Source organism: Diabrotica virgifera, chromosome 2 (assembly GCF_917563875.1).
Source record: "Diabrotica virgifera virgifera chromosome 2, PGI_DIABVI_V3a".
Lineage (NCBI taxonomy): Eukaryota > Metazoa > Arthropoda > Insecta > Coleoptera > Chrysomelidae > Diabrotica > Diabrotica virgifera.
The window spans coordinates 69,003,199-69,017,743 of NC_065444.1; the positions used below are offsets into that span (position 1 = coordinate 69,003,199).

Genomic DNA, 14,545 nt, shown 5'->3' on the forward strand with positions numbered 1-14,545 from the left:
CCTTTATATAATAATTGCATATCATATCAATATTGTGGAGCAATATATAATTTTTCTGCTTCAATGACAGAAGGTATGAAATATACGTCAATTTGACAATTTCAATTGACAATATGAATTATTTAAGATAGTTGCAATATTTTTCCGCGACTCGCGCACGGTCGTTTCTCGTTTCCCTTCCAAGTACTTGCACACCTCGAATAGTCGAATTTCGAGTTTTATTCAAGAATCACATTGTACAAGTGTTTTGATTTTTTCGAAAGATTTTCTGGCCTGTTCTATTCTCGTTTAAGTTTAATTTACCTGTAGAGAAACATATTTTATAGAAAAGGTCTTATATGTAGGTATAATTTGTTGTTTACTGTTGTTTATCTTTTAAAACTGATAATGACTTACTTTATTTTCAAAACAAAAGTCTGTAAATATTTGGAATTTATGAAAAAATTCATTTTAATTTACCTGTAGAAAAACACATTTTATAGAAAAGGTCTTATCTGGATAATTTGTTGGTTACTGTTATTTATTTTTTAAAAGTGATAATGACCTACTTTATATTCAAAACAAAAGTCTGTAAATATTTGGAATTTATGAAAATATTTATATTTGTAAAGTATATAAATATATTTGTGAAAGCTTCACATACAATTTTTGGCTTTTGTAATGTTAAAAATTCTGAAAGAGAAATGAAAAATTTAATCATTTTAAAAAGTTCACACTATGACCAATTGCACAAATTCAAATTAAAACCTTCTTCCTATTTTTCAGTTTCCTATAAATATTTTAGGCCTATTTTATTTTAAAACATTGTTTTTTGCACTTATTTAAGGGAGAAAGCTTGACTCCATTGGAAAAAAATTCTTCACATAAGAAGGGTCAAGAAGTAACTCATGCAAAAAGTGGTTCCAATTTTATTTAAACAATTTTTTTAAACAAATTGTAAAAACCAACTTTTTTGCCTCAGACAATTTTTATTATGTTTTTTTGTATCCTCAACAAAAAAGGTCTGCTGATGCAATGTTTTTCTAAATTTGATTGTTAATCAAAAGAATTTACAATTTAAAAAATGATTTTCAAAATTCAATAATGTAAAACACAAGTAAAAAATACTATGTTTAAAATCACCAAGTGCCTAAATTTAAGTTCAAACCTTCTATCAGTCCCCTATGAGTTTTTTTGGGCTTATTTCATTTTAAAACATCGTGATTTAATTGATAATGAACTGCTTATTAAATAAGGCGAAAAGTACGGCAGTAGTATTTTCACAAACCTAATAACTACAGAGCGCACGTGATCGTATAAGAGCTTCATTAAAACTAAAAAACAATATTTTAAAATAAAATAAGCTTAAAATACTTATCGGTAACTGATAGAACAAGGTTTGAACTTGAATTTGGGTACATGGTGAATTCAAAAATATTTTTATTTGTGGTTTTGTTTGAGCCTTAAATATCGTCATTTTTCTTTTATTTTTCAGTTTTAATTTGTTTATAACTCGAAGACGAGAAAAATTACAAGACCATTTTTGTTCACAATGATAAAAATGCGTAAAAAAATTGCTCGGGCCGAAAAAATTGATTTTTACAAATTGTTTAAATAAATTAAAACCACTTTTCGCACGGGCGACCTCTTTAATCCTATCCTGGGGTATCTCATGAAAGTGACTAAGCAAAAAAGTCTCATATTTTTCTGAACGAACCCGAGCTTTTTAGTTTAAGATACGATTTGCACCGATCCATTTAATGTATAAAAATTATTGGGCAATATGTAATTTACTTAGTATGTTAACAATTATAGAAAAAATAAGGGGTGTCCGATCTAATTTTGTTCTGATTGTAATTAATTAATAATTATGTACTTAAAACGTGACTTTTTTTGGATCATTCTAAACAAAAAAGGCCTTTTGTAATTTTTCTCTTGGTCGTTTTCGAGTTATAAACAACTTAAAACTAAAAAACACGACGATTTTAAAGGCTCAAAGACATAAGTAAAAGATATCATTTTTGAAATTACGAAGTACCTAAATTAAAGTTCAAACCTTATTCTATCAGTTCTTGATAAGTATTTTGGACTTATTTAATTTTAATACATTGTTTTTTACTTGTTAATGCCTGTCTTCCCATACGGAACCTTCCTGATTTACATTAAAAAAAAAATTTTTAGAAAACATGGCAAAAATTCTTATCGGGACCTGATAGCAGAAGGGTTGAACTTGAATTTGGGTACTTAATAATTACAAAAATAATATTTTTTACTTATGTTTTTGGGCCTTGAAAATCGTCATATTTCCTTTTTTTCAGTTTTAAATTGTGTAGAACTCGAAAATGATCAACTCAAGAGAAAAATTACAAGACATTTTTGGTTTAGAATGAGAAAAAAAATCTGAAATAATATCTGCCCGGGTCGATTTTTTTTATTTATAAAAAAAGTCATTTTTAATAATTAGATATTAATTAATTATAGTCAGAACACAATTAGATTGGATACCCCTTGTTTTTTATAGGAACAGTTTTAGTGTTTAAAAAGAAAGAGGAACAACGAATGCATGTAGCGGAAATGAGAATGCTTAGAAGGATGAGTGGAGTGACAAAGAAGGATAAAATTAGAAATGAGTATATTAGGGGAAGCTAGGTGTGGCACCAATTGATGCCAAAATGAGAGAGACGTAGAGAGAGTTAACGGAGACAGTAACAGCAATGGTTACCAGAATAATAAACGAGGAAGTGGCTCAAGCGCTTCAAAAAATAAAGAAAGGAAAAGCAGTCGGACCAGATGATATTCCTGGGGAAGTATGGAGAGCATTGGGAGAGACAGGAATAAGTTGGCTAGCAGGTTTATTTAATAGAATTATGGAAGTTGGACAAATGCCAGACGAATGGAGAAGCAGTATATTAGTACCTGTCTACAAAAACAAGGGAGACATACAACAATGCACAAACTACAGGGCTATAAAACTACTTAGCCACACCATGAAAATATGGGAGAGAGTAATTGATAGACGGATACGTGAAGAGACCGAAATATCCGAGAATCAATTTGGCTTTATGCAGGGCAGATCAACAACAGATGCAATTTTCATTATAAGGCAGTTGATGGAAAAATACAGGAGTAAAGAAACAAACGCTCATATGGTATTCATTGATCTTGAGAAAGCATATGATAGAGTTCCTCGAGAGATTCTGTGGTGGGCACTCAATAAGAAAGGAGTCCCTGGTGAATATGTAAAGATTGTGAGGGATATGTATGAGGAAGTACCGACTAGTGTTAGGACAGGTGTGGGAGAGACTGATAAATTTCATGTGAAAGTAGGATTGCACCAAGGCTCTGTGCTTAGTCCTTATTTATTCTCATTAGTTTTAGACGAGATAACAGCGAAACTACAGGGTAACATTCCATGGTGCTTAATGTATGCTGATGATGTCGTGTTAGTAGGAAATAGTGAAAGAGACTTAGAACAAAAACTGGAACAGTGGAGACAAGCTCTGGAGGAAAAAGGTTTAAAACTTAGTAGGACAAAAACAGAGTATTTGGAATGTTCATTTAAAGATGGAGTTACTACAAATAAAATGGTATCTTTGGATGGTGAAATGATTGTGAAAAGCAATAGTTTTAAGTACCTAGGATCGGTATTACAGAGTAATGGAGAAATAGATGGAGATGCATGCAGTATAATTAGGGCTGGATGGATGAAGTGGAAAGAAGCGAGTGGTGTGTTGTGTGACAGAAAAATTCCAATGAAGCTGAAGGGAAAATTCTATAAAACAGCCATAAGACCGGCTATGATGTACGGAACTGAATGTTGGGCAGTGAAAAAGAAAGAGGAACAACGAATGCATGTGGCGGAAATGAGAATGCTTGGATGGATGAGTGGAGTGACAAAGGAGGATAAAATTAGAAATGAGTATATTAGGGGAAGTCTAGGTGTGGCACCAATTGATGCCAAAATAAGAGAGCATAGGTTAAGATGGTTTGCTCATGTTCAACGTCGAGACGTTAATCACCCAATACGAAGAATAGCTGAAGTGCAGATTCCTGGAAGGAGTAGGAGAGGAAGACCAAAGAAGACCTGGGGGGAGACGATAAGGCAGGACATGTTGGTAAAGGGGATTAACATTGATATGACCCAAGATAGAATTGTGTGGAGAAATGCAATTAGGGAAGCCGACCCCGCATAGGGATAAGGCAAAGAGAATGATGATGATGATGACCCCTTGTTTTTTTATAATTGTTAACATACTAAATTACATATCCAATAATTTTTATCCATTAAACAGATCGGTGAAGATCGACCTTATATCGGATCCACTATTTCTTCTTGCCTGTAATGTCTCCCATTCATTTCAGCAATATACCTAGTTTTCCAAAAATTGAGAAAACACGATAAAAATAAACAATAACGTGTATATACAGAAATACCCACATCTATTAGAAAACTAATTTATTCATTCACGTGGAGCATTATTTGTATTTTATTATTATTACGACCTTGACTCTTGAATTTTGTAGATTAAGCTAAGCAGATTGTTACTGGTTAAATGTTTTTATTTGAAAAACTTGTTTTATGATCGGCATGCCAATATTTTTATCTATGTATGTTATTATTAGTAGGACTTTCTAATCAATTAACAGATTTTTATTACATTTTAAACACATTTTAATGAATTTCCATATCAATTTTTGCATTCATAAGTAAGTTTCAACAGTTTCTTTAAGTATCCAGAAATATTGCTTTTGGATGAGACTAAAATAGACCAGGGCATTTAGCACAAAATAAATCGATTTTTAATTACCGCACCTAGAAACTTTTTGCATCATGTTTAGGATGGGCTTGGGATGGACTTGGGAAAACGTCAGGAAAAAAGTTTGAGGATAAAGAGACTTGGTGGTGGTCAAACGAAGTACAAGGGAAAATAAAAGAGAAGAGAAAATTATATAAAAAGTGGCAAGAAACCAGATCCGACACAGATCTTCAAAACTATATGGTGGCGAAAAAGGAAGCGAAAGTAGCAGTAGCAAAAGCCAAAGCAGAAGCGTATTCAAACCTATACGATCAACTTGATACCAGGGAAGGCGAAACGAAGATATATAAAATAGCCAAACAGAGAGCAAAGAAAACAAAAGATTTTAATCAGATTAGATGTATCCGAGATGAAAATAATAAAATACTAGTTCACGAAAGGGATGTCAAAAAGATATGGAGAAAGTACTTTGACAGCTTATTAAATGAAGAATTTGACAGACAGCCTGTAGAGTCAATGGAGACAGTAGCAGCAATGGTCACCAAAATAACAAACGAGGAAGTGGCTCAAGCGCTTCAAAAAATATAGAAAGGAAAAGCGGTAGGACCAGATGATATTCCTGAGGAAGTATGGAGAGCATTGGGAGAGACAGGAACAAGGTGGCTAGCAGGTCTATTTAATAGAATAATTATGGAAGTTGGACAAATGCCAGACGAATGGAGAAGCAGTATACTGGTACCTGTTTACAAAAACAAGGGAGATATACAACAATGTACAAACTACAGGGCTATAAAACTGCTTAGCCACACCATGAAAATATGGGAAAGAGTAATTAATAGACGGATACGTGAAGAGACCGAAATATCCGAGAATCAATTTGGCTTTATGCAGGGCAGATCAACAACAGATGCAATTTTCATTATAAGGCAGTTGATGGAAAAATACAGGAGTAAAGAAACAAACGCTCATATGGTATTCATTGATCTTGAGAAAGCATATGATAGAGTTCCTCGAGAGATTCTGTGGTGGGCACTCAATAAGAAAGGAGTCCCTGGTGAATATGTAAAGATTGTGAGGGATATGTATGAGGAAGTAACGACTAGTGTTAGGACAAGTGTGGGAGAGACTGATAAATTTCATGTGAAAGTAGGATTGCACCAAGGCTCTGTGCTTAGTCCGTATTTATTCTCATTAGTTTTAGACGAGATAACAGCGAAACTACAGGGTAACATTCCATGGTGCTTAATGTATGCTGATGATGTCGTGTTAGTAGGAAATAGTGAAAGAGACTTAGAACAAAAACTGGAACAGTGGAGGCAAGCTCTGGATGAAAAAGGTTTAAAGCTTAGTAGGACAAAAACAGAGTATTTGGAATGTTCATTTAAAGATGGAGTGACTACAAATAAAATGTTATCTTTGGATGGTGAACTGATTGTAAAAAGCAATAGTTTTAAGTACCTGGGATCGGTATTACAGAGTAATGGAGAAATAGATGGAGATGCATGCAGTAGAATTAGGGCTGGATGGATGAAGTGGAAAGAAGCGAGTGGAGTGTTGTGTAACAGAAAAATTCCAATGAAGCTGAGGGGAAAATTCTATAAAACAGCCATAAGACCGGCTATGATGTACGGAACTGAATGTTGGGCAGTGAAGAAGAAAGAGGAACAACGAATGCATGTGGCGGAAATGAGAATGCTTAGATGGATGAGTGGAGTGACAAAGAAGGATAAAATTAGAAATGAGTATGTTAGGGGAAGTCTAGGTGTGGCACCAATTGATGCCAAAATGAGAGAGCATAGGTTAAGATGGTTTGCTCATGTTCAACGTCGAGACGTTAATCACCCAATACGAAGAATAGCTGAAGTGCAGATTCCTGGAAGGAGTAGGAGAGGAAGACCAAAGAAGACCTGGGGGGAGACCATAAGGCAGGACATGTTGGTAAAGGGGATAAATATTGATATGACCCGAGATAGAAGTGTTTGGAGAAATGCAATTAGGGAAGCCGACCCCGCATAGGGGTAAGGCAAAAAGAGAATGATGTTTAGGATGATGTCAACAAAGAAGTCCACTATGGAAAAATGGGTGGAAACGCATAGTTGCATTTTAAAGTGCATAAAATGCATCAAAAAGTGCATAAACATGCCAAAATTAGTGTATTAACCCGCGAGTAGTCGCGCCGTTAGATAGAATCTCACATTTTATCCTTTTTCGCGATAACTTGATGAAAAATTTTGCAATTTTGAAAAAATTTCGTAAGTGCCTCGAGGAAGGGTGTAGTAATGCGTAGGTATTTTTTTCATCTTCTTTTTGTGTAATTTATGGCTTTGGGGAGAGCCAATTAGCTTTAATAATTGTTAGAAATAATATTTCTAACAGCAAGTAAATAAAAATACTATAAAATAAAAATTTGTTGTAAATTCGTATTGTGAGATGAAATCTAACACGCGACTATTCACGTTATAGAAGTGAGCGCGACCACTCCCGGGTTAAGGACCAGAGATTTTATTATTTGGGGGTTTTTTTGGGGTCGCTGAAGACAAATACGCTGTCAGAACCAACCATAGGAGCACGTCATGGCCTGCCAGGTACGTCATCTGTAGATTCTAGGGTTTTCGACACTAAATTGATGCAAACAGATTATTCGGGGGGTTTTGGGGTTTTTGACCAAGAACACGACATCAGAACCGACCCCCGCTGAACCTCCACCGACCCCGGTGCCCAAAAACCCTCCATACTCCAGAAGATAACAGGTCTTAGCAGTGACCTTGAGCACCAGGTGGTCCGGGGGTCAGTTCTGATGGCATATTTGTTTTTAGCAACCCCAAAAAAAACCCAAGAAATTTGCATCAATTTAATGCCGAAAACACTACTCCAGAAGATGACCATGCCTGATGAAATGTCATGTTCTGGATGTTCAAACTAAACAAACATAAACTAAATGTTCAAACTGCTAAGAGGCAAGTGGGTGACAGCTTTAATATTGAATTTAAGCGAAAAACAATATTTATTTATCAAATAAACATTTTTTCCTGTTTTCGGACAACAGTAAAATGTATTTCGAATTAAATAAATTATTAACATTCTTCTTTTCGTCTCAATTAATTTAATTAAAAAAAAAAATTTGGGCACCCTGTATAAATAATTCTGTTAATTGCATGAAATTGAAAATGGTTATTCATTTTTAATTCTGTTAATGTTTATATTATAGAATATAGAATTGAATAACCTTTCAAATGAGCTATCACACGACCCCTATTCTTATTAAAAAAATCATCGATTGCGCCATCACGTCCAGATGGATGACATCACTAGTATGATATATAGGCCAGAAAATTGTAATTTAAAAATAAAAATCGACCTGATTTGTAATTTATCTCCAGAGTCGCCCATTCTCGAGAAAATGAATTTATTCCAACTCAAACGTCCTCACTGTATGTGTATATCTTAAAACCATGATTTTTTGGAGCTATGCGCCCATTGAGTCTTTTGTTCTACACATCAAGGACTGCCAGAACCCAAAGTTTCAGAGCATTTGACAGAGAGCCATTTCCCATAAGGTTTCTGCGGGGTCCTTTCTGAAGATGTAAGGAGCATGCAGAAAAATGACAAATTACTGTGCCATTTTATGCTATTTATATGATGCCCCTTTGATTGAGAAATGCCGGATATTTTTTGGAAAATTTACATTTTAAATGTTGTTTTAGCTTCCTGACAAAATTTCAAAACATGATCTAGCACAGTGGTGCTCAGACTTGTACTGCGAGGGATCTACCACATAAACTGCAAGCTTTCAGCGATCGACTAATAGGAAAAAAAGCAATTTTGAAAATAAAAATCTTTATTGCGCATTTCTATTTGATAAAAAGTTGTAACTACATAGAGTTGTAATTACGGCAACGTTTTTCATCTTAATTTTATTTGGATGTTCGTCAGTAAGCCGATTACGACACTTTAATTTTACCACCTTCATTGGGGAAAAAGCAGACTATCACACAAGTGCGTTGATCCAAAGAATGCTATGAGCTGAAGAGCTACTTGCCTCAAAGAGGATTTGTCAGGGGATATGCACGACCAAAATTTCGTATCGGTAGCTCTGGACTTTTATTTTCAGTACCTCATTTTGGACGGAAATTATCTCCATATTGAAAGTAACGGATATTTCAATGGCAATTTTTTCCACGTCTTCACAAGAAAACGGATTAGACATGAATGTTACAAATGTTTATATACAAATAGACATGAATGTTTTAAAAATTAGCGAAGCTTCTTTTAAAGTCGCTACGAATTGCTTGCAGCTCCATCTCATAATAAACATAATTCAAATGAGCGGTTACCCTTTTTTCAACCATGGAATGTTGTTTAACTCCTTTCTTTTCCTTTGATCAATAATTTCAATTTGTTGAGTCGGCAAGTGTGGTGAGTCAGCATAGTCCCCGTCTTTTCCCATTTGTATTTTTTTCAGTGAATCGCGATCGACTTCAAAAACTTTGGATCGACCCTTTGAGCACCGCTGATCTAGCAGGTTTTGATTCTATAGGCCTCACTTAGTTTCATTTCTAACAAAAATTGATAACGAGAAACGATCAGAAAATGTGTTAATTTTGAATTTTCGGCTGAATATTGAGTGGAGATTATTAAATTTTAAACTCGTTCTAAAAACGTATAATTTGCAGAGTTAACTTTTGAAATTTTTAGTAGAAACTGTCAAAAGATTGTCAATTAACATAGTATTTTTTTCTTTCCAGATCGCGGGCGAAACGACGGCTCCCTAAATTCATCCGACGATGAATCTTTTATGGACAACGCAAGTGTTGTCAGTAACTATTCCGAAAACAAAAGCGGAGAAGAGTGCGAGGACGCTGATCTTCTCGCACAGGAACAACTGGAAGAAAAATTAGTAGAAATCCTCGATGGACTCACCCAGAAATCATCCCAGGGCAGAATCAATTGCTTCGATACGCTAACCAAAGGTTTTGTCAAGAAATGTATGCCTGGATTTATCAGAGATCGGTATGTATAATACTTTTTTCCCAGCCTTTATGAGTTTCTAAGATTCTTCTTCTGGTAGCACTAGAACCCAGGTTGGGTCTTAGCTGACTGCACAACTCGCTTTCATCTCGAACGGTCTCCATGGTAGTTGGGTCAGTGGGTAGCTTCATTGTTCTTATATGTGACCATATGTTATCTCTCCATCGCATTCGTTGACATTCTAAGTAGTCCTGTCGCCAGGGGGGGTACAACGGCCTCGTTAATTCAGATGGACTTACCCAAGTTTTTTTTATGTATTTTGACCCGTAGAACACGAATTTTTTGGGTAACAGTTGATCCGGATGTCGATAAGATTGTTATAGACCAAGAACTTGAGGAATCAAATAACAGCGATTTTTGGCAAAACAAAACAATATTTTGTATTTTTTGGGTCATTTTAAGCAAAAAATATTTCTACAAGTTTTTTAGTAGGATGCACAGTTTTCGAGATAAACGCGGTTGAACTTTCAAAAAATCGAAAAACTGCAATTTTTAAACCCGAATAACTTTTGATTAAAAAATAAAATAGCAATTCTGCTTAGCGCCTTTGAAAGTTCAAGTCAAATTATGTCGGTTTTGATTATTTGCATTGCTAAAAATTTATTGTGTTATTGTTAAACAAAGCTACAAACAACTAGTGCGTGAGTGATGTTTCTATGATTTCTCATTTAAAATCGAACGAGTAGGTAGAATAGGTACTAGTGCAATCAAGACTATTTCTACGTTACATGCGTTAAAACACATGTAAAAGCACGGGAAACCCTACGTGTTTATAGCTTTGTTAAACAATAAAAAAATAAATTTTTACCAATGGAAATAATCAAAACCGATATAATTTGACTTAAACTTTTAAATGCGGTAAGCAGACTTGCTATTTTATTTTTTAATCAAAAGTTATTCGGGTTCAAAAATTGCAATTTTTCGATTTTTTTAAAGTTCAACCGCGTTTATCTCGAAAACTGTGCATCCTACGAAAAAACTTGTAGAAATATTTTTTACTTAAAATGGCCCAAAAAATACAAAATAGTGTTTTGTTTTGCCAAAAATCGCTGTTATTTGATTCCTCAAGTTCTTGGTCTATAACAATCTTATCGACATCCGGATCAACTGTTACCCAAAAAATTCGTGTTCTACGGGTCAAAATACATAAAAAAAAACTTGAGTAAGTCCATCTGAATTAACGAGGCCGTTGTACCCCCCCTGGCGACAGGACTAAAGGGTCCTGTCGGGACTTCCTCCCAGATTAACTTGACCAGGCGGATGTTAGGGAGTCTATGAACATGACCTGCCCATCTTAGACGTTGGAGTGTAGTATCGGAGACTATGTCGCTAGCCCTATACAATCTGTTTGACCTTGGCAGTTCTTCTCATTCAGTATTGGTTAGTATTCGGATCGTGATAAGGTCCAAAGATTTTTCTGAGGATTTTTCTCTTAAAACGTCTTTTTTCTATTGGGGATTCTTAACAAATTGTGGTGTGGTTATATAATCCCATTTGCTTTTGCTTTATCATCCATTCAGGTATGCCTTTTACATTACACACCAGTTCTACGTTTTCCCCTTTTTTTCTGTTAAACCGTACCTGATATTCTTCAAAGAACAGAAGTTTTTTATGGATATTTGTTGCATGGTTGGCAGGTTTAAACCAACATGCTTAAAACCTTGGTTTAGACCAACTGGTCTTATAAGATAAAACCTGGTTTTTTATTAAGCCTCCAAACTGGTGGTTTTATTACTGCCTCAAATGAAGTAAATTTAGATAAATAACTTATATTTTTTTACTTTCAAACTTAGTTATTTTGAATATTACTACCTACGTTTGAAGGTGACTTTTTTTGTTATATTAATTTTTTGTGTGTGTACATAAAAATAAAAGTTGTCTTAATAATTTTTTTCATATTTTATTTCTATTATTTTATAAAATAATTTATTCATTCTTATAGTATTTGACTTATTTTGCTTTGTATCAAATAAACCTGGTTTAAACAAAATAAACCTGTTTTAAAAACCTTGGTTTTTTTGGTTTTTTTTTTTGGAAAAAAACCCTGGTTTTTGCCAACCCTGATTTGTTGCCCTTGATGAACATATCGTTTATTCTAAATATTCAATTCTCATTACAGTCAGTTCACAATCTGTGACAGCATAGAAAGGAGTTTGAAAAAAGGAGGAGGTCCCGAAAAAATAGCTGCTGCCGAGTTAGCCACCGTTATTTGTGTCCAGCTCGGAGGCGAAGATGCAACCGAAGACATTTGCAGGCTGCTGAAACCGATCTTGCTTAGTTTGATTTGCGACAACTCGGTTGCTGCACCTGTTAGAGCAAAAGTGAGTATTTTATTTTGAATTCCTCAATAAAAATTTATGTTGTACGTTGTATTTGACGCAAATTTTCTCTTGTGCGCTGAAATTTTTGTTGATGTGGACTGTACGCCGCATAATATGATAACGTAAAAACATTTTCGTGACGAACAACGCACGCTATTCATCGAGCTGTCGGTTTTTCAATCGACTTCAAAGAAATTTGTGCCGCACAGCAATGTTAGTGTGGACTTGATTATCCACTTGTCGCTAAGTGGATTCGGCAGTACAATACACGAACTAAATATTTATGTCGTAAAAATACTTGACCATATTTAAATTTGCACCGCAAATATTTTTTCTGTATTGTGAAATACAACACATACACAAATTTTTATTGATGTGGATCCGCCTTAACAATACCAACATAGTACATAATGTGTATAAATATCATCATCATCAATTAGCCTATTTGTCCACTGCTGAACGTAGACTTCTCGTAAAATTTTCCACCTATCTCTTGCATCCAATTTGTGATGATGCGCTTTACATTATCCCTCCGTCTAGTGGGTGGTCGTCCTCTGCTTCGATATGCCTCTGTCTTGGTCGCCATTCCAGAATCTTCCTGGCCCATCTCTCATCCGTCAATCTGGCAACATGTGCAACCCAAGCCCATTTAGCCATAGCTATTCTTTCAACTGCATCCGTGACTCCTGTTCTTATTTCTATGTTTGGTACTTATTTCTGATGGTAATTGGTATTATTGATCATTGATGTTTCCATTGCGTGTTGTGTAACACATATTTTATTTATTGTTCCTTTTGACAGACTTAGGCCGTCCACACATGGGGCGACGCTCGAACTACTCGACTCGATTCCAGTCGCGTAAGTCTCTCCCCGCCAGTCAAGTTCCTTCGTTGTGGTATTGAGCTCCGTACACGGAGCGTTCAAGGATTGCAAATCTCCTCGTCTTGTACGACTCTCGTCGCTTGCGATCCGTAGCGCACGAGAGTGAGACGCACGTTTCCAGTCATATAGGTAGTTTAGTTTATTTGTTTCCTTCGTTTTTTGTTGTTTTTTGCACTGAATGAAATTTTAGTTCTATTTAAAGATCGATGCATGTTATGTTCGTTGATTGTACCTACTAGCTTTGTGGAAATATATTGTTTGTAATATAAAATTCTGAAAACATTGAACTTCTGTTTCTAGGTGTCTGTATAAAATTCGTTGGGGAAGTAGAAAAATGTCCTCCGTATAATGCTCATCGTATTGAATTTATATAAAAATAAAACAATACCGTACTTTTCACAGATCGAAATAGTTGTTTTGGTTAATATATAAAAAATGCTTTCTTCCTGGTTGGAAGATGTGAGCAAACTGAATCGACTAGTGTGCGGAGAACAATCGCTTGTGCCGCAGGGTTCGTACAAAACGAGCAAGACGCGCGAACTTCGAGACGTGTCTTCGATCGACCCATGTGCGGACGGCCTTGTGTTTCTGCACCATATGTTCGAACCGGTAAAACACATTGGTCAAAAACCTCCCTTTTCAAACAAACTGGAATTTTAGACTTGAAAATGTTGTCCAATCTACCAAAGGTGAGACCTATCCTTCTTTGTATTTCAGTTGTCTGTTTATCTCGGCCTAAGCGAATCTCATGCCCTAGATATTTGTAAACTATTGCTTGGTCGATGCTATGGCTTTCAATTTGAATTTTATTTGCTGACTACAAGGTTGGTCATAAATTTTGTCTTTGAGGTGTTAATTTTAAGACCAATTATTTTTGACGGTTCAGAGTGTTTCGAACATTTTTGTAGCTTTATCAGCTCTATCAGATGTTAAAAGGACGTCATCGGCATTAGGTGGTATGGGAGTCCCTTAAAAATGGGACTTTAAAATATGGGAATTAAAAAAATGGGCATAAACACTAACCTTAAAAGTAAACAACATACTGCATAACAGTTACGCTACACGCTCAAAATGGTTGCCAGAGGAAAAATAAGAGTTCCCGATACACAGTTTCCAGCAATATAATTTTGCGCATGAGTAAGTCTTCTGTACAAACATCAGTTATTTTCTTTAATCGCTCCTCAACATATCTTCTAATGGTGCCACAAATTAGTTTTAAATTTTGAAATAAATCAAAACAAAATGTGTAAATATGTTTTGCTTTCTTTTTAGTGCTGCACTGCTTTAGGAAACATCATATTCTTATCAGGAGGCGAAATAGGAGACGTTCTTCTCCTGATGCAACAATTGGAGGCTATCTATTCCGCCAGTTACTTAAAAGGCGATGGAACCGTTCCGACCATCAGTCCAGATCTAGGAGTACTTCACGCGGCTGCCATCCAATCTTGGAATTTACTTTTCACGTTACTCTCTCCGGGAAATATTGGAACCATGATTAACAATTCTAAAGCTTTACCGTAAGTATAGAATTATTTACATCGGTTATGATACAAGGTTTGTATTTTTAGTTTTGCATAT

General features: G+C 35.2%; 1 protein-coding gene across 1 annotated transcript in view; it reads left to right on the forward strand.

Moving 5' to 3' along the window:
• The window catches only part of LOC126880068 (interferon-related developmental regulator 2), a 39,130-nt gene that overhangs the window by 15,330 nt on the left and 9,255 nt on the right, over nt 1-14,545 (forward strand). The window contains exons 2-4 of the mRNA XM_050643727.1: nt 9,482-9,746; nt 11,884-12,085; nt 14,240-14,484. Coding sequence (XP_050499684.1) covers nt 9,482-9,746; nt 11,884-12,085; nt 14,240-14,484 — 712 coding nt within the window. The remainder of the gene's footprint in view (nt 1-9,481; nt 9,747-11,883; nt 12,086-14,239; nt 14,485-14,545) is intronic.